Below are 23874 nucleotides of genomic sequence, written 5' to 3'. Positions count from 1 at the left end.
TGCAACTCCAAAACTGCTCTTGAAAAGTCACCAGTGACCTCCACTTTTCTAATCCAGTTCTGTGTCCTCATTTTATTTGACCTAACAGCATCATCTGACAAAGCTCACTGCTCCTGATTTACTTGGCTTCAGAGACACATAATTGTGTCTTTGATAGAAAGGCTCACCTTTCTGAATGACTGCTCCTTCTTGGTCTCCTTCCCTGGTTCTTCTTCATCTCTTCAAATTCTAAACATTGAAGTGTTCCAACTTTGAGGACCTATTCTCTTCATTGTTTACCAAATTTACTCCCTCAGTGCTCTCATCTCATGATTTTAAATACTAACTATAGCCTAATAATTCCCAAGTGTATTTCTAGTCCAGACTTTTCCTCTGAACTCCAAGTCCATAAATTGAATGGTCTACCCCTCCTTCATTAGGATTTATGTCTCTTCAAATTTAACATGTCCCAAGACAAATTCTTCACTCATGTTCCTACTAATCAGCTTCTCCCAGGTCTTTCCCAACTTAGTAAAAGTTCAGGCCAAAAGCTATGGAATAATTACCAAATCCTTTTTTTTCACACCCCATAACCAGTACATCAGTAAACGCTGTCACTTCCATATTCAAAATATATTCAAAATCTGATTATTGTTTACCACCCCACTACTACAAGAACCACTACCTTTCACCTGGATCACTGTAACGGTCTGCTCCTTTAGTATCTTATAGCATACTCTCAAAGCCATTGTTATATTTTAAAAATGTAAACCACAACATGTCTTTTATTGCCTAAAACCTCTCTAATGGTTTTGTTTATAATTAAAAGCTGAAGTCCTTAAAATGTTTTATAAAGATGTGGTGGCTCATGTCTATAATCCCAGCACCTTCGGAGGCTGAGGCAGGTAGGACTGCTTGAGCTCAGAAGTTTGAGATCAGCCTGAGCAATACAGCAATACTCCATCTCTACTTAAAAAAAAAAAAAAAAAAAAAATTCAGCCAGCTTGGTGGCACATACCTGTGGTCCCACCTACTTGGAAGGCTATGTGGGAGGATCACTTGAGCCCAATAGACTGAGGCTGCAGTGAGCTAAGATTGCACTAATGTACTCCAGCCTGGCTGAGAAAGCAAGACCCTGTCTCAAACAAACAAACAAACAAACAAAAAAAAAAACTTAGGAAGTTCTTGTCTGCCTTGACCTCATCTCCTAACACTTTCCCCTCTCCTTGCTCACACTACAAAAGCCATACTAAACTCTTAGCTATTATTTGAACTGCTATATTCACTGCTTCATTGCTTTTTCCTCTGCTTAGAGTAATCTCCTCCCAGATGTTTGCATGGGTCCTTCAGATCTGTTTACCTTCTCAGTGAAACCTAACCTGTTACCCCATTTGTCTTAATTCCCCTTTCTCAGCTTAATTTTTCTTTACAGCTTCTATTAATATCTGACATATTACCTACTTAATTTTTTTAAAGAACTTAAGTACTGTACAGTAAAATGCACAATTCTTAAATGTAAAATTCAAAATTTTACACACATACACACACACAAACCTATTTACACTCCAACATAGCCATAATAAACCAACAGGTAGAATATTTTGAAAAATCCAGAAAAGATCCCTCGTGGGCCTTGCAGTTAATAAACATTTCTCCAGAATTGACTCTTATTCTGACTTCCATCAATATAGATTGGTATTTTGCCAGTTACTGAACTTTAATGGAATAAAATAGTACATACTCTGATATACCCATTATTGTTCATTTAAAGTTTTGTTTCCTGCCCCCCAGAATGCAAGCTTTGAGAGGGTTGAATTTTATCTACTTTACTCACTGCTATATCTACAATGTCTATAAATGAGACCATATTACTTCATGTACCCAGAATCGAAGCCTACGTACCCTACTCAACCCAAACCATCGATACATCCACCCTCCTCTACAAAAGCAAATTCAAATATAAGAAGAAGCAACTCAGACGTGCAGATATCAATATAACCACACAGGGAACATGAAACAGCAAGAAAATATAACATTTTCAAAGGAATACAATAATTCTCCAGCAAAAAAAAAAAAAAATTCAAAATCCCAGCATGAACTTAAAAATCCAAATTATTGACTTTAAAACTCAGTGAGATACAAGAGAATTCTGAAAAACAATACAAAGAATTCACAAATATTCAGGATATGAAAGAGAAATTTATCAAAGAGATTTTTTTTTTAAAGAACCTAATAAAAACTCTGAAACTGGCTCATGCCTGTAATCCCAGCACTTTGGGAGGCCAAGGCAGGTGAATCACCTGAGGTCAGGAGTTTGAGACTAGCCTGTCCAACATGGGGAAACCCTGTCTCTACTAAAAATACAAAAAATTAGCTGAGTGTGGTGGCACGTGCCTGTAATCCCAGCTACTCGGGAGGCTGAGGCAGAAGAATTGCTTGAACCTGGGAGGCGGAGTTTGCAGTGAGCTGAGATCACACCACTCTACTCTAGCCTGAGTGACAGAGCGAGACTCCATGTCCAAAAATGGTAAAAATAAAAAAACAAAACTGAAACTGGAGAAGTCAATAAAAAAATTCAAAATACATCTGAAAACTTCAACAACAGACAATATCAGTCCAAAGAATGAATCTTGGAACTTGAAGACAGGTCTTTTGGAATAATCAAGTCAGACAAAAATAAAGAGATGAAAAAAAAAAATGAGCAAAGCCTTCCTGAAATTTGGGGCAAGATAAGTGGCCAAATTTACAAATTATTCATATCCCCAAGGGCAAAGAAACAGAGAAAGGATTAGAAAACCTACTTAACAAAATAATAGTTAATAACTTCCTGTGTCTAGTAAGAGATTTAGACATTCAGATAAAGGAAGCTCAATGATCTCCAGGCAGATATAATGTAAAGAGGTCTTCTCCATGGCACATTATATTCAGACTGTCTAAAGTCAAACTTCAAGAGCAAATCTTAAAAATAGCAGGAGAAAAGTGTCTACCAGACTATCAGTAAATTTCTCAGCAGAAACTTTATAGGCCAGAAGATAATGGAATGATATATTCAAAGTGCTGAAAGAAAAAACCTGCCACTCAAGAATACTATCTCCATCAAAATTATCACTTATAAATGAAGGGGAGGCTGGGCACGGTGGCTCACGCCTGTAATCCCAGAACTTTGGGAGGCTGAGGTGGGCAGATCATGAGGTCAAGAGATCGAGACCTGGCCAACATGGTGAAACCCCATCTCTACTAAAAATACAAAAATTAGCTGGGCATGGTGGTGTGCACCTATAGTCCCAGATACTTGAGAGGCTGAGGCAGGAGAATTGCCTGAACTCAAGAGGCAGAGGTTGCAGTGAGCCGAGATTGCGCCACTGCACTACAGCGTTGCGCCTGGCAATGGAGCGAGGCTCTGTCTCAAAAAAAATAAAATAAAATATAAATAAATTAATTAATTAAGGGGAAATGAAGTCATTCACAGACAAAAAAATCCTGTGGGAATTCTATACCACTAGATCAGTTCTGCAAGGTATGTTCAAGGGATTCCTAAACCTGGAAGTGAAATGATGACATTTACCATCATGAAAACACATGACAGTATAAAACTTAATGGGTAAAGAAATACAAAGGAGGAAGAGAAAGGACTCAAACAGTATCACTACAGAAACCCACGAAAACAAACTATAAGAGAAAAAGAAAGAAACACAGAATATATATAACAAACAGAAAACAATTAACAATATGAAAAGAACAAAACTTCACATATCAATAACTCTGAATGTAAATAGATTAAATTCTCCTCTTAAAAGATACAGAATGGTTGAATGGATTAAAATACATAATTCAACTATATGTTGCTTACAAGAAACTCAGTTTATCATTAAAAACACAAATAGACTGAAAATAAAGGGATGAAAAAAAAATTCCACACAAACGAAACCAAAAGTTAGAAGTACCCAGACTTATATCAGATAAAACAGATTTTAATTATTTCAAGATTTAANAAAAAAAAAAAAAGAAGAAGGTCATTATATAATGATAAATTGATTCAGTAAGAGGATATAACTATTCTAAATATACATGCACCAAACATTGGAGTACCCAGATTCATAAAACAAATATTACTAGATCTAAAGAGAGACATAGACTGCAATACAATAATAGTGGGGAACCAACACCCCACTTTCAGCATTAGACAGAATTATCTAGGAAGAAAATAAACAAACATTGGACATAAACTGAACACTAGATCAAATGGATCAAACAGACACAGAACATTCTACTGAACAATGCAGAATATGCATTCTTTTCATAAGCACATGGAACATCTTCTAAAATAGGCCATATGTTTGGTCACAAAACAAGTTTTAACAAATTAGTTAAAAAATATGCTCCTAAATGACCATTTGGTCAATTAAGAAGAAAATTTAAAAATTCCTTGAAACAAATGAAAATGGAAATACAACACACCAAAACCTATGCGATACCTCAAAGGCACTGATAAGAGTCAACTCTATAGCAATAAATACCTACATTTAAAAAAAAAATCAGAAAGATTGCAAGTTAACAGTCTAACAATGCATCTGAAAAACCTGGAATGGCAAGAACAAAACAAACCTAAAATTAGTAGAAGAGAATTAACAAAGATCAGAGCAGAAATAAATAGTGACCATAAAAAATATGAAAGATAAATGAAACAAAAAGTTAGTTCTTCAAAAAGATAAACAACATTAATAAACTGTTAGCTAGACTAACCAAGAAGACAGAATATCCAAATAAGTAATATCAGAAATGAAAAAGGAGACATTGCAACTGATACTACAGAAATAGAAAAGATCATCAGAAACTATTACGAACAACTACAGGCTGACAAACTGGGAAATGTGGAGGAAATAAATTTCTGGAAACATATAACCTACCAAGACTGAATCAAGAAGAAACAGAAAACCTGAAAAGACCAATAATGTATAGTAAGATTGAAATCAGTAAAGAAAGGCTTCCAAAACAGAAACGCCCAGGATTAGATGGATTCAAAGCTGAATGTTACCAAACATACAATGAATTAATAAACATTCTTGAAAGCTGTAAAAAAAAAAAAAAATTAAGAGAAGGGAATTCTCCTAACTCATTCCATGAGGTATTAGTATGATACTAAAACCGGACAAGGATGCAAAAACTGGAAAAAAGAAAACTACAGGCCAATATCGCTGAAGAATGCAGACACCAACATCTTCAACCAAATACTAGCAAACCAAATCCAACAGCATATTAGAAAGATAATACGGCACAATCAGCTACAGCTAGTGCTCGACTTACGACCATGGTCAGGACTGTGGACCAGTCATAACACGATTTGGTCCTAAGTTGAGTAGGCTATATGTACAGTTGAAATGGTGCACGTGGAGATGGTAGTGCTGCCGGAAGCTGGTCCGCACTGTCGTACGCCCAGCTGGGCAACGTTTGCGCTGCCAGGCATGGAGCAGTCGTGGCTAGCGATTGTGGTCGTAAAGTCGAATGGTTGTAAGTTGCATAGGTGGTAAGTCGATCAATACCTGTATAATACATTATATCAGGAATGCAAGGATGGTTCAATACATACAAATCAATAAACATGATAAATCACAGGAACAGAATGAACAAAAACCATATGACCATCTCAAAAGACATTGTAAAGGTGTTTGAAAAACTTCAACATCTCAACAAATGAGGCACAGAAGGCACATACCTCAAAATAATAAAAGCCATATATGACAAACCCAAAGTCAACATCATACTGAAAATAGAAAAGCTGAAACTGTTCCCCCTAAGAACTGGAAAGAGACAAGGATGCCCACTTTCACACTCTTATTCAATATAGTATTGGAAGTCCTAGCCAGAGCACCCATGCAAGAGAAAGAATGAAAAGGTATCTGAATTGGGAAACAGGAAGTCAAATTGCCTCGTTTTGCTGATGATATGATCTTATATCTTAAAAAACCTAAAGACTCCACCAAAAATGCTTAGATTTCATAAACAAATTTAGTAAAAATCAACATATAAAAACCAGCAGCACTTTATAAATCAATAATGATCTAGCTGAGAAAGAAGTCAAGAAGGCAATCCCATTTGTAGTAGCTACAAAAAAAAAAAAAAATACCTAGGAATAAATTTAACCAAGAGGATGAAAAATCCCTACAAGGAAAACTACAAAACACTAATGAAAAATTTAAGATGACAAAAAAAAAAAAAAAAACAGAAAAAAAATCCTCAAACCCAGAAAGAACAGGACCAGGTGTTTTCTAGAAACTTCTAGAAGACACTTGTGCTCAGAACTTAGTGTGCAAATGACAGTGGAACAATTTGAGGTGCAAAAACTAGCAAGCTATCAAGATATTACAGGTCCATAGCCAGGGTAAAGAGCTCTGATGTTATTCTATGTGAATGTTATTCTACATTAAAAGCATGGCTGAACACAGCACAGCGAATAGCATCTAATAATAAAATAAGTGCATCTTCAAATAAATGTTCTTAAAACACAGATGTGGTTCTTAAAATACAGCATAGGGCTCCCACCTGTAATCCCAGCACTTTGGGAGTCTGAGGCAGGTGGATCATGAGGTCAGGAGTTTGAGANCTACAAAAAAAAAAAAAATACCTAGGAATAAATTTAACCAAGAGGATGAAAAATCCCTACAAGGAAAACTACAAAACACTAATGAAAAATTTAAGATGAAACAAACAAACAAAAAAACAGAAAAAAAATCCATGTCCTTGGATCTGAAGAGCTAATATTGTTAAAATAACTATATTGCCAAAGCACTGTACAGATCCAATGCAACCACTGTCAAAATACCAACACTGTTCTTCACAGAATTAGAAAAAAAAAAAATCCTAAAATTCATAGAGAACCAAAAAATAGTCCAAATAGCCAAAGCAATCCTGAGCAGAAAGAACAAAGCATCAAGTTATCTGATGTTAAATATATTACAAGGCTACCAGAACCAAAGCAGCATGATACAGATATAAAAACATACACACAGACCAATAGGACAGACTAGAGAACCCAGAAATAAAGCCAAATATCTACAGCCAACTGATCTTCAACAAAGTCAACAAGAACTTACAGTGAAGAAAGGGCATCCTCTTCAATAAATGGTTTTGGGAAAATTGAATAGCCACATACAGAAAAAGGAAACTGGACATCTATCTCTTACCATATACAAAAATCAACTCAAGATAATTAAAGACTTAAATGTAATACCCAAAACTATAAAAATACTAGAAGAAAGGATAGGATCTTGCTCTGTCATCCATGCTGGAATGCAATGGCATGATCACAGCTTACAAAAGACTTAGACTCCTGGGCTCAGCTGATTCTCCTGCCTCAGCCTCCTGAGTATCTGGGACTAAAGGCATGCACCGCCATGCCCAGTTAATTTTTTTAATTTGTAGAGATGAGGTCTCACTATGTTTCCCAGGCTGGTCTTGAACTCCTGGGCTCAAGCAATCCACCTGTCTCGGCTTCCCAAGGTGCTGGGATTACAGGCACAAGACATTATGCCCAACCCCTTTTTATTTTAACCATAGTTCAATTCACATATTTAAAGTTCCAACAGTTATAAACTCTATAATAATAATAATAATAATAAACTCGTTGCACAAATACTGACCAGTACATTACATTTTGGAGAACCATGTTCAAAAGATATAGGCCCTAAATAAGGAAGGAAAGTAAAGGGGCATATTTTATAGGAAGTAGAAAGTTGAACTTAAAATAAAAATTGAAGGAAAAAAAAGAAAGCAGAGAGTTTTTAGGAGGCATATTTTAAATGGAATCAGACAAAAAGATTTTTAAGTAACATGCAGAATTACAAAATAAAATCAATTGAGGAAAGCAACTCAACCGGTCTTTTAAAGGAAAGACTGACATAAGCTTTGTGAAACATAAGAACTAATGTTCTCTCCCAGAACATGGTCAGGTAAGGTCTTAAAGGATAAAACCATTACATGAAGTAGAACTTTGAATACCTGAACAACTATCTGTATACCTGTAAGTGTCTGCATACTGAAATGATTTAAAATATTATCTAAAAAAAAAAAATTGGCTCTGAATTCCCTTTCAGGCTGACATCCTTTTTAGGCTCAACTATTCATACCCAAGAGAAGATAAACACTATCATCAACTCAACTGATGATTATAATTCTACTTTTCACTGAATATAAAGAGAATAGCTGTACTCCAAGTACTTTTGATAAATAAGAAAAACGTGAGGAAACACACAAACACAGAATAAACACTCACAAATATGCTTATACCAGGAGGTTACCAGTTTTTCAAAGGCTTTAATGTTTGACACAAGGGAAAAGAAGTTACACAGTTTAATAGCAAAAAAGCCAGTGACTATAAATTCCATTTCAATAGAGGGATTGGGGGGAGATAAAAATATGTTCATATGCTCCATGTTGTGCTTTATAAATAAAAACTCGTAATAATGCTAGTAAATGATAAAAACAAACTAAGTGTGCTAATACAGGCCTCAGTGATGTGAGAACATCTTTAATGATCATTATTATAAAGGATACAAAAGCCACTTTTCCTAAGCTTAATCATTATATTTTAAAATAAATATTCTAAAGGTACTATATCTTATGGTCTGTAAAAATCATCTTTACATATAAAGCACTACCTTGAACAATAACATGAAGAATTCACCTTAACCATCCTTCTCATTCAGGTATTGAATCTTAAGTTACTGTGAAAATACTTAAATTCAGAGGAAATTTTCAGTGCAGCTATGTCACCAGCAATCATAACTTATTCCATTTGTTATCTAATCTTAAAAAATGTTATACTGAGGAACAGAGCCTAACTCAACAACATCTAAGTAAGTTTTCTTCACTTACCCTTGCATAGTGGAATTCAACTCCATAGAGTTCTAAGGTACGTGCTGTGTTTAGGTAACTAAATTCTGCTTCTGCAGGAGATAAGCCTCTATAAAGACATCATTAAGTTAAAAATTAGATCTATCAATCAATCAATAAATCAATCAAATATGGCTAAAATAGAAACAGGCTATTTATTTGAAAAAACTGAGCATCACCCTGCAGGACTACTCCTCTAACTTACCTGGAGGGCACATTTTCAGTAACCCTAATTATTATTTTCCAGAATACTTTCTCATTTTCTAGAAATACAAGAATACACCAAGTTTTAAAAGCCCTTAGCTATTTATATGGATGGCTATAACAAAGCCCCTCACTTTTACATATAACTTAAAAGCAGTATTTCTCAACATTTGGTTCATACACTGTATCTGCATTTAAATCACACAGGGTATCTCTAAAACTTGTAGATTCTAAGTCAATCACCAGGGCAGTGCTTCTTAGAGTGTGGTGCAGACACGAGTTGATTTCACAGTAGGGAACCTGAGTGTTGGAGACTTGTATAGCAATCTGGCAGGGTAATTTTATATCTGTTAAATCTAACAGTAAAAAAAAAAAAGGACTTGTATTTTTTATGTGTTTGCTTACTTTCTCCACTTTATTTTTCTATTAATTAATTTTTATTATATTTTCAAAATATATTATGAATAATACAATAATGACAGCTGGGGGGAAGAATTCATCTTTCATTACAGATGGTTTAAGACAACTACTCTGTAGACTCTGATTTAAAAAGGATGAGGTCGAATCTATTTATATTTAACAAGAATCCCAAGTGATTCTTATAAACATAAGTTGAAGAACCACTGCTCTAAATGTAAGGCCTTTAAAAAGAGATTTACTCCTATTTCACATATAGTTTTAACAATCTTAGTTATCTGTTATTAACAGACTACAGCAGAGCAAAAGCAGCAAATTACAAAGATACAAACTTTCTATTCACTAATGCTACTAGAAACGGGAGCCAACAGCCTGTAAATGCATGATCATACTCCTCAAAATGCTTGGGATCCTAAGTGTTTCTGATTTCAGATTGTTTTCAAGTTTTGGAATATATGCATATGCAGTACCTTGAGATAGAAACTCCTCAAAAGAAGCAGTACACTTCCAATTTCTATAAAATTAAATTACATTCCCTCCAGTAAACTGAATAATTCTATTTTTCTTCATTTAAAGATCTGATGAATCATTTATTTATACCAAATAGAAATATGTAATCAATAGTTTTTTAAATATACAAGTCTTTTCCTTAAGAGTCTTTTTATTATTGGTAAATTTTAAAAATCTGGCATATCTTTAAAATCTTGATTCTGATATGCTGTATGTATAACTTTCACTATGAACAGAATTTACTTAGACTAAAATAGCCCCCTTGCCACATTAGGCAGTCTATTAAAAACTCTTAGACATTAGTCCATTTTAGATCAGGAATCAGCAAACCTTTTATTGCAAACAGTTGGATAGTAAACATTGTCGGCTTTTAGGTCATATGGCCTCTGTGGCGACTATCTAACTGGCCACTGTGCGAAAGGAGCCATAGACAACATATAAATGAATGAGGATATCTGTGTTCCAGCAAGTGTTTATTCATGAACACTGAATTTTATAAAATGTCACATGCCACAAAATGCTATTCTTCTTTTGATTTTCTGCAACCATTTAAAATATACATAACAATCTTGGTCTGTGGGCCATATAAAAATAGACAATGGGCCATAGTTTGTTATCCTGTTTTAGAGACATGAGTTACTAGCAAATGAAAGTAAGTTTTCTTAACAATAACAGCAGCTAACATTTCTTCAGCACCTACAATGTGCTAGGTATGGTTTTGAGAACCCTTATGGATATAAACTCATTTAAGACCTACAATAACTCCAGCAGGTACTTTTATTATCCCCAGTTTACATAAGGAAACAGAGAAGAAGAGACATAAAGCAGTTTCGCCAAAGTTGTAAGACAGTAAGTAATCTGACAGAATTTCTAACCAGGCAGTCTGGCTCTCTAGTTCAGACTCTTAGCCAATACGCAACATTGTCTTACTTTTTCCCTGAAAATTCTGAATCGTATACTGAAGCACAACTGAATTCTGAGCCAATAAACAATATTACATTCTATTCAAAGCAACAAATCTCTTTTGAAAAAATAATATTATACTCAACAAAAAAATTAAAGTTGAATATTTTTAATGAATGAATACTGATAAGTTTAAGTATCCCTTATTGGAAATGCTAGGGATCATAAGTGTTTCTAATTTCAGATTCTTTCAAGTTTTTAAGTATTTGCATATACATAATGTGGTATCTTGGGATAGAAACCAAGTCTAAACATGAAATTCTTTTATGTTTCATATACACTTTATACACATTAGCCTGAAGGTTAATATTATAGAATGTTTAAAATAATTCTGTGTATGAAACAAAGTTTTGACTGCATTTTGACTGAAACCCACTACATGAGATCAGGTGCAGAATTTTCCACTTGTGGTGTAATGTCAGTGCTCAAAAAGCTTTGAATTTTAGAGCACTCTGAATTTCAAACTTTTGGGTTAAGGATGTTCAACCTGTATTGTTTTTTAAAAAAATATATATTTTTAATTAATTTAGTATTATATAGAGTTCCATTTCTCCTCTTGGCTCACTACCAAACAGAATCAAGTCCTTTATAGCTAAAAACTGAGAAAGCATTGCCAAACAGATTGATCTTTATACTATAAATATACTATTTATATTCTAAAATTAGACTATTACACAATAGCAAATAATTGTTTACAGATAGCTTAATGGCTCTTAATACAAATGAAAATGAGTCTAATATAATCTATGAAATCTTGTCGCATAGATCACCTAAATTTCTTTACAATATTATTTTAGATAACAGTTCAATTGTTTTGTATTAAATAAATACTACCATCAAATTAAAAGTAATTTCAAACAATTCTCTAGAAAGAATGCCATTAAGAAGTTTACCAAATAAAAAACTAAAAAACTCTTACATGTGTTGCTGATGTAACTTTGCAATTTCTTTTTCAAAATCTTGAGGTTGATTAGGAATGAAAGAATAATCTGAGAGGTAGCCTGGCAGGTTCTCTGACTGATTGTAGTCTCCAAGTTCAGCTAATAATGAAAGGAAAATATTCACATTTTAATAAACAAATTTTTTAATTATTATAGTCAAATCAGCAATGTCATTAATTCTATTTCTAGATGTAAAATACTTACATTTCTAACAAACACTTAAGCAAGCTATAGTAATCCATTTAACATTCTTGTCTCACACAATTTTAGAGGAAATTATTTTCAAAAATCATAGTAATTTTTTTTTTGTTTGTTTTTTAACAAGGGAGGAGCCCTCATGCCCAATCACTTTTTTTTTTTTTTTTTTTTAAATGCAGGACGGGAAGGGGCAGACCTGGGTCAACACTCAGTCACTTCCTCCCTCCCTTAATCATCAGACATTCTCTGGGCACTTTCTTTTTTCTTTTTTCTGAGAAAGAAAGAGAGAAAGAAAGAAAGAGAAAGAATAATAATAATAATAAAAAAGAATGAAGGAGAGGAAGGAAGAGTAAGAGGGAGAGAGAACAGGGGTGTTGCTTTATTGCCCGGGCTAGAATGCAGTTTAAAAATGGGTATGCCTGTAATTGTGTTTAATAACAGAGACATTAAAAAAAAATGAGGGAAGAAAATAATTAACAAGCAGCCAACCAATATTTCATTTAAACTTATAAATAGGTGTGATGTGGTACTGATAAGAGTGTGTGTTTTGTGTATTTAAAGTGGAGAGTAATTGTTAACTAACTAGACATTTCATTACATTTCCACTGCAGTCACCATTTTCTATATGGTAACATGTCTAAAGAACTACCACATTAAAGCCAATGTACTAGCAACACAAACCACAAAGTTATACGCTATTTGGCCTAAAGATAGGCTGATACTTACACTGAACAGCATATGAAGCTAAAAGGGCAGCAGTATTAGAAGGACAGGGCAATCTAATAAAATGAAACAAAAATATATAATCAAAGGTTAAACATAGTAATTTCAAAAGTGCTATAATTTGTTAAATAATCACGCTTGAAGTTTCATGTGACTTGATTTTAACTATTAAGAATTAAACTTATCTGATGAAAGGTATTCACACTACATGTAACCTTTTTAAACAATTTGTTTGCAATGACCACGAATTACTTAAAACAGGTTTTAAAGTATTTTTAAAGTCCATTACAAAAAGTTTTTAAGAAATTTAAAAAGCCCACCTTCCAGTAAGAATGTCTTGTTTAATTTGCAAAAAGTACTGGTACCTTAAAAAAAAAAAAAAAAAGCATTTACTAGAATTATAACAATTTCAGTTCTAAGAAACTATATACTATACTTACATTAACAAAAATACCTTTAAATATTTGCTTTCATAATTTACATATTAAAACATGTGAAGTATAAAAATAAGATTTCATAAACTCATGATTCCAAATCTTTAAAATTCCTTGATGTATAAAATTTGTATTTTGAATGTCTTGTTTCCATTAGCTTCCATTAGGGAACTCCTCAAGATTTTAAACAGTTACATGACCGAGGGAGAAATACTCTGAGGGTTGGCATATGCAGAAAGTAGAGGTGGGAAGCACAGAGAACTTGAGCATCACAAACATGGAAGAGGTGATAGAAGCAATGCACTAGAGACCAGTGATGATTTTCTCTGGTCTGAGACAGAAAGCCAGCTCCAAGGACAATCCAGTGTGTTGATCACTTTATCATCAGAGAGCAGGAATCTGCCCGTTGTAGAAAAGCACCTATCCACTTTCACTGAGTTAAAGAAGGCTTTAAAGAAGAAGGGCTCTTTTCTCTACTATTGCTCTACTATTGTTAGAATTGTTAAGCATTCGATTTCCTGTGAAACCAACAAAAACATAAGTTTCCTACAACAAGCCTGCTCTCGTTGCTTACAAGATAGCACTGTCCTTTGGTCTCTCTCCTAGTGGGTAACCGACTCACTAAAAGATTTATCAATACTTGGGCAAAGTTATCTGGGCTGTATAGGGTGGGCAGAAGATCAAACTTTGAGGTTTTAAATGTTTAACCAGGGAATTTTAAGATTTTTATTTCACTGAACTAAAAAAGGTACATATTCCTAGGGTCAAAAGTCATTAGAAATTCTAGGCTGGCTGATTAAAGTCACTGAAGAGCTCCATGACAATATTCAAATTACCAAAGAGGTTTTCAGAGAATCAGATATTCATTACCTTAAAAAAACAAACAAACAAACAAAAAAAAACACCAAAAACAACAACAACAAAAAATAAAAAACAAAAAACAAATATCATGGCTTCATATATAGCTTCTTGTGAGGCTTAGTGCATAATATTGTAAATATAATCTATTTACTCAATCCAAGGCAGTGTATTTCTATCAGGCCTGTTTTGGTTTAATAATTGAAAGTTAAGGTTCCTGGTAAGAAACAATCTTATAGTCAGGATTTAAAGGTCATGTATATCCTTGCCATAATATTGTAAATCCTACATAAATAATGCTTATACTTGCCAAGTTTTACTTACATACTAATTTAACCAAGGGGTAAGAACTGTTAAAAGTAGAAACCAGAATTCAAGTCCCAGGCAAAACTAGCCTGTGATCTTGGGCAAACTGCTTAAAATGTGGCTGAGCCTTAGTTTCTACATTTGTAAAAAGAAAGTATTATCACTTGCCTAATATGTCTCTCAGGAATTGGAAAACTTAAATTCTAATGAGGCCAGCACCTGCTAAAACTAAATGGTGTTTAACCTGGTGGAACCTGTTTTTGACTCCATTCTCCCCTGCACCATCATTTCAAAATTAAAGGAATATTTTTCACTAATTTTATAAAACGAATTCACTAATTAAAGAGATATTTTAAAAATTAATTTAGTATTTGAGTTTCTTTTCTCCTCTTGGCTCACTACCAAACAGAATCAACTTTCATAAAGCTATAAACTGAGAAAGGATTACTAAGCAGATTGATCTGCATATTGGGAATATACTATTTACATTCTTGAAATCTCAAGGTAATAATTTAAAAAGTTAATTTAGTATTAGAGTTTCTTTTCTCCTCTTGGCTCACTACCAAACAGAATCAACTTTCATATAGCTTAAAACCGAGAAAGAATTCCTAAGCAGACTGATCTGAATATTGGGAATATACTATTTACATTCTTGAAATCTCAAGGAAAGGAGGTGTGGCAGATTTCCTATTTCCTGGGGTCTAAACTAGTTCTGAAAATTCAGCAACTGTGGCAGAAGGTGCTCTGTTACTAATCATAACCATAACATTAAGGCTACTCAAGCATTAAAGCTTTGGCTAATATGTAGCTTTGACTACATATTAGAATCATTTGGGGGAACTTATGCATGCCTATCCTCAGGTCTCAGCTAAGACTTGTTCAGTCAGAATATCTAGGGATATGGCCAAGACATCATTATGGTTTAATGCTCCCCCAAATGATTCTAATTTCTAATCAGAGTAGAAAAATCACGGATCCATATACTATAGTAATAAAATTTTAAAAACTAGACATTTACCACATTTTACCAAACAATACTAATTTTAAGATTCCATAACATTCCATTATAAAAGGTTCTGAGCACAAGTTAATTCCTTGACTGCTATCAAACTTGATTCTACTTTCTTCTGCTTCAGGAAGTTATTTCAACTTATTAGTGAGACACATTTATTTCTTTATTGTGTTTTCAATGCAGGCTATAAAAGAATAACATTGTGAAGTAAATTATGAAGATGGTTTTAACTAACAATATTTTAAGGGCTACAATATTAAACTAAGGTATATACATATAATACAACTTTGCTTTTCAAGATAAATTAGCTTGGATTCTACTATTAGTTGCAAACATTAGGATTATATAATCCAGACAATATGTCACTGAGTTCTCCCATTGTTTAAAAAAAAAAAAAAAAAAAGAACACTTGCACACCCACTCCAAAACAAACAGAAAATAACTCTCTAGAATTTCAATCTAACTTTTCTCACTTGGTCTACTAATGAAAACTCTGCAAACATCTAAGAACTGGCAGCTGCACCTAATTAAATATCTTCAATTTATCCTTTTGTTTCTTCACTCCAAGACAGTATCCTAAATACATTAAAACCATACATTAAAATTTAACATCCTATCTATAGGTTATTTTAGGTATGGATTTTTTGATACCTTTTTCTTTTTTTGAGACAGAGTCTTGCACTGCCACCCAGGCTGGAATGCAGTGGCATGATCTCGGCTCACTGCAGCCTCCGCTTCCTGAGTTTAAGTGATTCTCCTGCCTCAGCCTCCAGAGTGGTCGAGTTTACAGGCACCCGCCACCACGCTCAGCTACTTTTTGGTGTTTTTAGTAGAGACAGGGTTTCACCATGTTGGCCAGGCTGGTCTCGAATTCCTGATCTCATCGCCTGCCTGAGCCTACCAAAGTGTTGGTATTACAGGCGTGAGCCACCGTGTCCAGTGGACACCTATCTTTTAGAGTAATTCTGAATGTAGTCACTTGCCTATATTCTTATATCTGAGAATTTTAGAGAGTGTAACATGCTAATTTTTAACTGTCTTTTGTAAAAAAAACTAATGACTAATTCCTAATTCTGTCTTTCAAGCAATATACAAGGTTGTCGTGCTGGTTATTTTAATACTGACAGTTACCACACTGTTGGTATTTCTCCATTTCTACCTTCAGTATTTCACCTTACATTCAAGAACATTATCAAAATGTTCATCTGCATCATTCATGTACATACTCTAAATCAAAACGACAAAATTATATAATAACATAAGCTGAGACTTAAAATGGAGAGTCAAGTGGGCATGTAAAGGCCTCAACATGCTAGTGTACTTCCTGCAATATCCTTTATAAAATCCATTATATTTTTGAAACCAAAGATTAAAAACACATAGGGGACAAAAGGTACCTACTGACCTGCACATAATGGTTATATATTTTATAAATTCTATGTTCTCCTCAATAAAAAAGGATGTTAGAATATTTTCACATGGGAAAAAAAATCCAAAAAGTTCTCACTACACAGTTTTGGATGTGGTTTCAGCAACATATGATGACCTCAATTAATTTAAGCAGCACTTAAACAGTGTTCACAAGTAGAAATTTTTAATATTTATATGGCTCAGGAGGCTGCATGGGGTTGGACTGGGAAGCTCTGAGGTTCTAAATCCCCTTGAGCTCTCCCAGACATCCAAAAAAGGAGGAAAACATTACCTTGGAATAGCCATAACTTATTCTGTGTACTGACTAGAAAGCTCAGAATTACACTGTAGTAATTTCTTTTTGCCTAATTAATTTCAAAATTTCACATTAGAGTTCCGACAATATTTTCAAGAAAAATATGCTCCATAAACCCACCTTGTATATTCTTCTTGTAACTTGTTGGGGTCACTTACAAAAAATTTGACTCTAAAGTTCAAACCGTAAGGAGATCCTCCTAGAATTAATAAAAGTAGTTTCTAATTAATCAGACTATATTAATCCTTTATCTTTATAAAGTATACTTGCAAAACAGTAAGTAAATATGCATGCTCACTCTTTAGCTGCTTCCTTATTGGTTTGTTTGGATCCAGCCACCTCTGAAAAATAAATAAATAAAACTGATTTTTTTTGTCCTTGAGGAACTACTATATTGATTCTTGCAAATCTGTTCCATTTGGAGATAAATGCTAAAAGCTGCATTTCAGAAAAGGCCTAGGTAGGAAAAAAAATCATTACATTACAGACAATATTTTTCATATCAAATATAATAAAATTATGCCAGAAATTACTGAACGTATTTGTTTTAACATTAAGATTTTGATTTGACTTTTCATCACATTATACAATGTGCAATAACCTCTATTTCAAAAGTAACAATGCTTAGTAATTGCAGCAACCTGAAGTGATTCACATTAATTTAACTTTATTTCTTAATAGGCTGGCAAGTTTTTGAAATTCTCTTCACCCTTCTCTCTCTCTCTGTCTCTCTCTCTCTCTCTCTCTCTCTCACACACACACACACACTCTCTCTCTCTCTCTCTCTCTCTCTTTCTCACTCTCTCTCTCTCTCTCACTCTCCCTCACCCCCTATCTCTCCTGGGCTTTATACTAATTCAGGCAAAATTTTACTACAGAACATGGAAATCCACTCAGGAGAAATTTTATAACATTTACCCTATTCATTTAAAAATAAAATACCTGCTCCCCTTGAAAAAACTCACCAATTTTTTAAAGATATAATGTTTAATTTTGAGAATGATTTTTATGTGTGTGAAATTTTAAGCAGTTTCAATACTTCTGAAGGCCAGTTTAGCTCTGGACAATTATAGCTCACTTCAGAAAAATTTCAACTGCTAACATGTTTCAGTTAAAAAAAAAAAATCAAAGAAACCAAAATGAGGTACTAGATGTGGCAGTATTTTCCAAGTAAGTTTATGTATTATTATTTATAACCTAACTTTTACCACCCATAATTATATCCAGGCAGAACACATAGATTTTAATAATAAATACATGGCTGTGAGTAACTAAATTTGATTATGTAATTCATTTGCTGAACAGTTCTTGATAATTTCTCAGTACTAGATCCCAAGTCCTTACACTATGAATACTATGGCCTCTTCTTACCTCTTCCACCTCAACTCACTAAATTCCAGTCATAATGGCCTCCTTTCTGTTCTGGAAAGATGCTGTTATAAGGACCTCAATTTCAAGCTTCCCTTTCACAGAATGCACTCTAGATTTCCTACAGTACTCTTCATTATCTGTAAGTCTCAGTTTAAAGCCTGCCACCTCAGAAAGGCCTTCACTGACCACCCTACCAAAAGCATGTCATACCGCTCCCATTTAACTTATTTTTCTATAAAAAAGTGAGGATCATTGCATTCCTTCATTACATTATCTCAATTAAGTTTGCTTCACCTATTCTTTTGTCTGACTCCTTCATTAGATTATAATAAAACCAGGGATAAAAGCTGTTTCAGTTAATACTGTACAGTCAGCATCTAGCACAGGGCTTGACGTATATGAATTAAAAATACAGTCAGAAGCAGTGGCACACACCTGTAATCCCCATTTCAAAATAAGTAAGAAAGTAAACTAAATAAATAAATAATTTACTGAAGGACTAAACCTGCTGAATGACTCAACAGTTGGGGATAGGGTTTTCATCTTTGTTTAACACACTTCTTTCCTCAATCTATCTACCCATTTGTCCATCTTTCCATCCATCTATTTATTAATCTAGCAATTGTTTTTCTTCATATCTTCTAGGAAAATTCATAAATTATATCTACCTTAATGGTTGTCTATAATCAAAATTTAAGCCTGCTTTCCTCATTCAGTTCTCCTTCAAAATGTTCTGGTAAAAGAAATACAAACACATTTACATACACAGATGTGTTAAGCTGACAAAGTTTAGAAGTACAAAGATAAGCACTGAGAAATTCAATAGCTCTCATCAATGATATCAATGAGGTAGGGCTTAGGTTCTTGGTTTAAACCAGGAAGATGGAACAGTACTATAACAAGCACTACTGAATGGTTAAAATAGCATTCATTGTAAAAAATCCATCATTAAGTTGCAAAACAAACTAGGAAAAAACATAATATATAAAGAAGTTCTACACATTAATAAGAAAAAACCCAACACTAATGGAAAAACAGGCAATGAATAAGAATAGAAGTTCGCAATTAAGGAAATACAAACGGCATTTAAGTATATGACAAGATAGTCAATTTGATCATATTTATAGAAATACAAAAGTAATCTTCATTGGGTTATTATTTTTCTTTCAACAGCAATACTGAGCAAAGAGTAAAACGTTTGATGACATACACACGAGAAGAACAGACACTCTCATACATAGCTTCTGAAAGCATAAATTATACCATCTCAATGGAGGATAACTTTGCAAAATTTATCAAATTATAAAATGCATATGCCAGGTCTCAATATTATTTTTATATGGCATTTTTAGTGAGATATATTTCACACACCACAAAATTTACCATTTTAACATGTATGTGTCATTATACTTTAGTATATTCCCTGTGGTGTACAACCATCACTACTATCTAATTCCAAAATATTTCCATCACCCTCAAAGGAAATCTTGTGCCTATTAGCAGTCAGTCCCAATGTGCCCTTCCCTGCTGCCCCTAACAATCATTAATCTACATTCTGTTCTCTACAAATGTACCTGTTTTGAACATTTTAAAAGAATGGAATCACACAACAGGTTGTCTTTTTTGTTTGTCTGCTTTTACATAGTATGTTTTCAAAGTTCATCTACACTGTAGCATGTAACAGTAATTTATTCCTTTTTATATCCAATACTGGGTTGTGTCTACTTTTTGACTATTAGGAATAATGCTGCTATGAACATTTGTGTACACATTTTTGGTGACCACATTTTCAGTTCTCTTGGGTATGTGCTTAGGAATAGTATTGTTGGGTCACAGGATAACTGTATATTTAACTTTTTGAGAAACTGCCAAACTTGTTTCCACAGTGGCTGTACCTTTTCAAGTCTCCAACATCAATGTATAAAAATGTGTAAAGATTTCCATTTCTTCACATCCTCATCAGCACTACCTCTAAAAAATTATAGCCACCCCGGTGAGTGTGCCATGGTATGCCATTCCTTTTTATTGCTGAATATTTCACTATTATAGATATACCACATTTGGTTTCTCTAGTCATCACTTGATGGACATTTGGATTGTTCCCATGTTTTACCTATTATGAATAATGTTGCTATGAACATATGCATATAAATTTTTGTGTGGACAAATATTTTGAAGTCTCTTCAACATATATCTAGGAGTGGAATTGCTTACAGTAACTGTTTTAATACATCTTGAAAACACATATTATAAACCCTTAATTTTTTTCTTATATAAATGGACATTGGGGTTATATCACTACCTATATTTAGTTACAGGCTATATATTCTGTGCCAAGAACTGCTGTACTAACTAGATTACTGTGCTACATCTGAGAAAAGCTGAACCGTCTGCAATGCAATATATATAAATTTTAAATGTAATAATATTTTATTAGAAATTGTAACTATCTAGTTAATACTGATAGCTAATAAGAGATGGTACTTCATCATCAACTCCATTCATGGAGTGTCTATTTAGGGACAGAGCTCTGTTTCTAATCTTTTCAAACCTTTCAAGGTGATTAGACATTGCTATTCACTTACCTCATGGCTCATGGGTTTCTAATCTTTTCAAAGCCAATTTCTCATTCTTTATCCTGGGAAGGATCTCTTGTTTACTCCATATACTGTTTCACATGACAAAGTTAATTTTTGTATATGCCAAAATGTAGTAATAAAATTTCTACATTTGAGCATATGCTCAATTTCTGCAAAATTTCCATAAGTATTTGGAAAAAAGAGTATGTAATTCATTAAACTTGATAGTTGTGTTATTAAAATATTCTGTATGTTCTCATTATTTTTATTTGTTGTGTGTATTAATGTTGAAAGATTTAAGCCTTCCATGGTGTCTATGCTATTTATCCTAACTAGTGAGTCTTTTATTGTGACAATTTTATTTTTAATTTCTAAAATCTTTCATTGTTTTCTTTGCATGAATGCAATATCCTCTCTAATTGTGCCAATGTAAAATAGCCTTGTTCTCTTTGTTTATACTAATATTTATCGAGCATTTACTATGTTCCAAGCACAGTTCTAAGCTATTTACATGCAAAAATTCATTTCATCTTCTTATCCCCAAGACTGGTGCTATTATTTCCATCTTTACAGACTGCTTTCCTACTTTCTCTAGTGTAGGATCTTTGTTTTGCTGACTTGGGTGCATCTCTTTCACAGTGCTGATTTCTTTTTTCAAATGTTTGTGTTTATCTTGTTTAATATGTATTTTTATTCAAAGTTCTCTGTAAGATTCTTTGTGAATACTTTATATGTCTGCCACTTGTGGAGAAGAGACAGGATAGATAACTTGACTCCTATAGTTGGTGGGGATAGGCAGAATGTGCCGCCGGTAGGTGTGACAGCTAGTCTCCTGAGCAAAGGGGCTTTCCTCATTCTACTGGATGCCACCAGCCAAAACAGGGGCATTGGTGTACCTCTCCAAATCCAAATCCAAGTACTCACACAGTGATAGACATTGCCAATTGCTTGCCACATGGCTCCTAAGTAGAGCCTATGCTGACTCAACTGGCTGTTTCTATAACAGTACATCTCCTACCAAACAATAGCCTGTCCATCTCAACAGGTTCCTTCCCTATTCATCACTGAATACGGCACACACCTGGAACCACTCTATCATTTTGTAGCTTTGAGATCTTGGGCAAATTATTTCATTTCTCAGTATCTCAATTTTCTCATCTATAAAATGAGGATGACAGTCTCCAACTCATAGTATTACTGGGTCTAAATCTGATAATAAAATAAAAATATTTAGTGCATATTAAGTGTTTAATTATATGTTAGTAATGTGCATCACACCTGGCTAATTTTTAGATTTTTTTTTGTAGAGACAGGGTTTTGCTATGTTGCCTAGGCTGGTCTTGAACTCTTGAGTTCAAGCAATCCTCCCGCGTTGGCCTCCAACAGTGCTGGGATTACAGGCGGGAGCCCCAGTGCTTAGCCCAATACTTAAATAATTTTGAAGAATATAAATATAGGATTTCAAGATAGTTTTAGAAGCTTATCTTCAAAGTAATCATTCATTATGAATATACAACATAAAAAATCAAACACGAAATCAGAAGCAGGATAGCGTCTTGAAAATGGATGGTATTGATAGTCTTTCCTCTGCCTACTGGTGGCTAGATGGAGCTGTTGCTGCATGGGGCTTATGAGCTACACACTAAAGAAACATTTGTCAACCTTTTGAAGCCTGATTTAAACAAAAAACCAAAAACACCCTTTCTGGTGATCTATGTCTTTTGATTGGAAAATGTAATCTACTTGTATGTAAGTGACTGACAGGGCACATATCTTTGGATTTTGTTATCTGTTTTCTGTGTCATAGTTTTTGTGTCCTCTGTTTTCCCCATAACTATACTCCTTCATGTTCAGCTGATTTTTTGTAGCAGCACATTTCTCATTTCCTTGTGTGTATATTCTATAAATTTTTTTTGTTGTTACCATGGGTATTTTTTATGCCATCCTAAAGTTATGACAATCTATATTAAACTGACACCAACTTAAACTTCAATTGCATACAAAAACTCTACCCCTTTACATTCATGCTCCTCCCACTCTGTTATAAATGCCAAAAATTACATCATTATACGTTGTATATCCTTTAACATAGATTTTATTATTATTTCTCCATTTGCCTTTAAATCCTGTAGGAAACAGAGTAAAGATACAAATAAAATTATAATGATATTGTTTTACAATTGCTCATGTATTTGCTTTTGTGGGCAAACTTTGTATTTTTATATGGCTTTGACTGTCTGGGATCTTTTCATTTCAACATGAAGAATTACCCTTAGCATTTGTTTAAGGGTAGGTCTAGTGATTAACTCCCTCAGGTTTTATCTGTCTAGCAATGTCATAACTTCTCATTTTTGAAGAAGAGTTTTACCAAATATAAAATTCTTGATTGATAGTGTTCTTTCAGTACTCTAAATATATCATCTCATTGTCTTTTGGTCTGCAAGGTTTCTACTAAGAAACCCACTGATTTTTTTATTGAGGATCACCTGTATGTGACAAGTCACTTTTCTCCCTCTCTTGCTGCTTTCAAAACTCTGCCTCTCAACCATTTTTATTGTACTTGGAGTTCAGTGGGCTTCTTCTATTTGTACATCTGTGTCTTCCTGTAAATTAGGGGAAGGATACATGGCAAGACCCAGTCTCTACAAAAAAAAAAAAAAGAAAGAAAGAGAAAGAAAGAATTTGCCAAGTGTGGTGGTGTATGCCTACACTTCCAGCTACTCAGGAGGCTAAGGTGGGAGGCCAGGAGGTTGAGGTTCAGCCT

The 23874-nt window shown here is 33.8% G+C and overlaps 1 protein-coding gene across 3 annotated transcripts in view; it reads right to left on the bottom strand.

The window, feature by feature from the left end:
• PTPN4 (protein tyrosine phosphatase non-receptor type 4) overlaps positions 1-23874 on the bottom strand; it is a 219111-nt gene that overhangs the window by 85979 nt on the left and 109258 nt on the right. The window contains exons 4-9 of one of the 3 annotated variants that reach the window (XM_017500262.2): positions 17459-17501; positions 17281-17359; positions 13145-13189; positions 12828-12880; positions 11882-12002; positions 8851-8938 (exon numbers count right to left, since the gene is read on the bottom strand). In XM_017500262.2, the coding sequence (XP_017355751.1) occupies positions 8851-8938; positions 11882-12002; positions 12828-12880; positions 13145-13189; positions 17281-17359; positions 17459-17501 (429 nt within the window). The remainder of the gene's footprint in view (positions 1-8850; positions 8939-11881; positions 12003-12827; positions 12881-13144; positions 13190-17280; positions 17360-17458; positions 17502-23874) is intronic. The other 2 variants (XM_017500263.2, XM_037728403.1) reach the window with 2 other exon arrangements.

Source organism: Cebus imitator, unplaced genomic scaffold (genome assembly GCF_001604975.1).
Source record: "Cebus imitator isolate Cc_AM_T3 unplaced genomic scaffold, Cebus_imitator-1.0 Scaffold264, whole genome shotgun sequence".
NCBI lineage: Eukaryota > Metazoa > Chordata > Mammalia > Primates > Cebidae > Cebus > Cebus imitator.
Note: the sequence above shows the minus strand (reverse complement) of the source record. Positions and strands in the feature narration are given on the sequence as shown.